General features: G+C 52.7%; 1 protein-coding gene across 4 annotated transcripts in view; it reads right to left on the bottom strand.

Annotated features, from left to right (window-relative positions):
• slit2 (slit homolog 2 (Drosophila)) overlaps positions 1 to 1,109 on the bottom strand; it is a 100,544-nt gene extending 99,435 nt beyond the window's left edge. For 3 of the 4 annotated variants that reach the window (XM_040146495.1, XM_040146492.1, XM_040146494.1), the window contains exon 1: positions 137 to 1,109. In XM_040146495.1, the coding sequence (XP_040002429.1) occupies positions 137 to 345 (209 nt within the window). In that variant the 5' untranslated portion in view covers positions 346 to 1,109. The remainder of the gene's footprint in view (positions 1 to 136) is intronic. The other variant, XM_040146493.1, reaches the window with a different exon arrangement.
• Between the last annotated feature and the right edge of the window lie 664 nt (positions 1,110 to 1,773).

Raw genomic sequence — 1,773 nt, 5'->3', positions numbered from 1 at the left:
CAGCATTATTCACACACAAAGAAATGGGTCGTTTTCGAGTGATTTTCCGTGTGAAAGGGGGTCAGATTGTTGGGAAATGTTATGAGTTGATGAAATCCAAGCTGCGCTTCGAAAGCTTTCACCTCTCTGTACTCACAGTCTCTCCGTGTTGCGGGGAATGTTCCTGGGCACGCTGCGGAGCCCTTGGCCGTGACAGTCCACTGTAGTACCGGTGCAGGAACACTGGGCCGGGCAGGGCTGGCCGTCCGCTCCGTTGAACAGGACCAGGACCAGAACAGCCACCAGCAGCCCTAGTGCAGTCGCCGGGGAGCGGCCAGGGCCAACGGGGCTCAGAGTTCCCACCATCACTGCGGCAAGTGGGGGGCCAATGTGAGACCCAGAAAATACTGAGAAAATACAAGGGCGTTAAAAAATAAAAGCCCCGAAATCCCTGAGGGCGCTCACCAAACTCTGCACGCAACGGGATGCCGTCCTCCTTTTCGCTGTCCTCCCTTTTGCAGACGTGTGTTCTGAAATTTCTCGTTCTGAATTTACATTTGGGTCTTCTTAAAGGGGTTTCGATGTGTGAAGGCTGTGAGCCGGGAGTTTGGTCCCCCTGGGCAGGGAGAGGGGAGGTCGACGAGGCGGTGGACCGGCTCTCTCGCTGCGCTACAGCGGCACAAACTTCCACATGTCCCCGGCATGCGGTGCCCAAATCCCCCCGGTGTGTGTGGTGCCCGTGTATGTTAATGTGTGTGTTCGGAACCAAGCAAGCGAAAAACCTCGATCCTTGACCTGATCCAGAGAAACACACTCTCTCTCACACACACACACACACACACACAAACACACACACACACACACACACACACACACCCACACACACACTTTAGTGCGTACACACACACTCCAGGTGAGGCTGTCTTGGTTATTAATTCACAACACGCGTCCGGCGAGGAAGCAGCGGCAACGCTCGGTTTTCCCAAAAGCTCAGCAGAGGTCACCGTGGTGGAGAGATATCGATTCCGATCATATATCAATTGCCGGTCAGTGGCAAGGGTGTAGGCAACGGGAGGGAGGAAAAAAGCCCAGCGAAAGACCAGCGCGCGATACTATAATCCAACTCTGCGTGGTGCGTCAAAGCGCTGCTCCCGAGAGTGTGTGATTGGGAGAGGGAGAGAGAGAGACGGGAGCGGGCACGTCTGCTACTGCGTCTGTCCTCTCGCTCTCTCTCTCGCTCTCTCCCTCTCTCTCTCTCTCCTTCACACACACACACACACACACACACACACACACAAGCACAAACACAAACACGCACTGCGTTTTCCTTCAAGGTAGCAGCAGGTTTCCAACTGGCCGCCAGTCAAACAGCAACAGTTTGATCTCGGAAGGGGACTCTCATTCTCACTGCAGTGTCCCGGTCACCTGATGCCGTATTTCTCTGGCCTCAGGAAGGCGACAGAGCTTCTTGGTGAAATCTAATGTGGAAAATGGGGGGAAAATCCATCTGATTGTTTCATTTCCACGGCTGAACAAAGAACGAAGTGCTGCGTTTTATACATACTGTTGCTCTTTTGCAGGGAAGTCTTGGGTGTTAAGGACGCATTAAAAGGACACCTGTCTCATGATGGACACCCACTCGCTGTTAATAGGATCACAGAGCCCTCCGCAACTTTCGTATCCAGAGTAAGTGCAATGGATATGAAAATTCAAGTGATCTTAAATCGTTAAAAACCAGATCTGCATTCAGTTTCAATTAACAAATGGCACAGCGGGCGGCAGTTTCACGAGTTC

The sequence above is a fragment of the Xiphias gladius genome, chromosome 15 (genome assembly GCF_016859285.1).
Source record: "Xiphias gladius isolate SHS-SW01 ecotype Sanya breed wild chromosome 15, ASM1685928v1, whole genome shotgun sequence".
Lineage (NCBI taxonomy): Eukaryota > Metazoa > Chordata > Actinopteri > Istiophoriformes > Xiphiidae > Xiphias > Xiphias gladius.
Note: the sequence above shows the minus strand (reverse complement) of the source record. Positions and strands in the feature narration are given on the sequence as shown.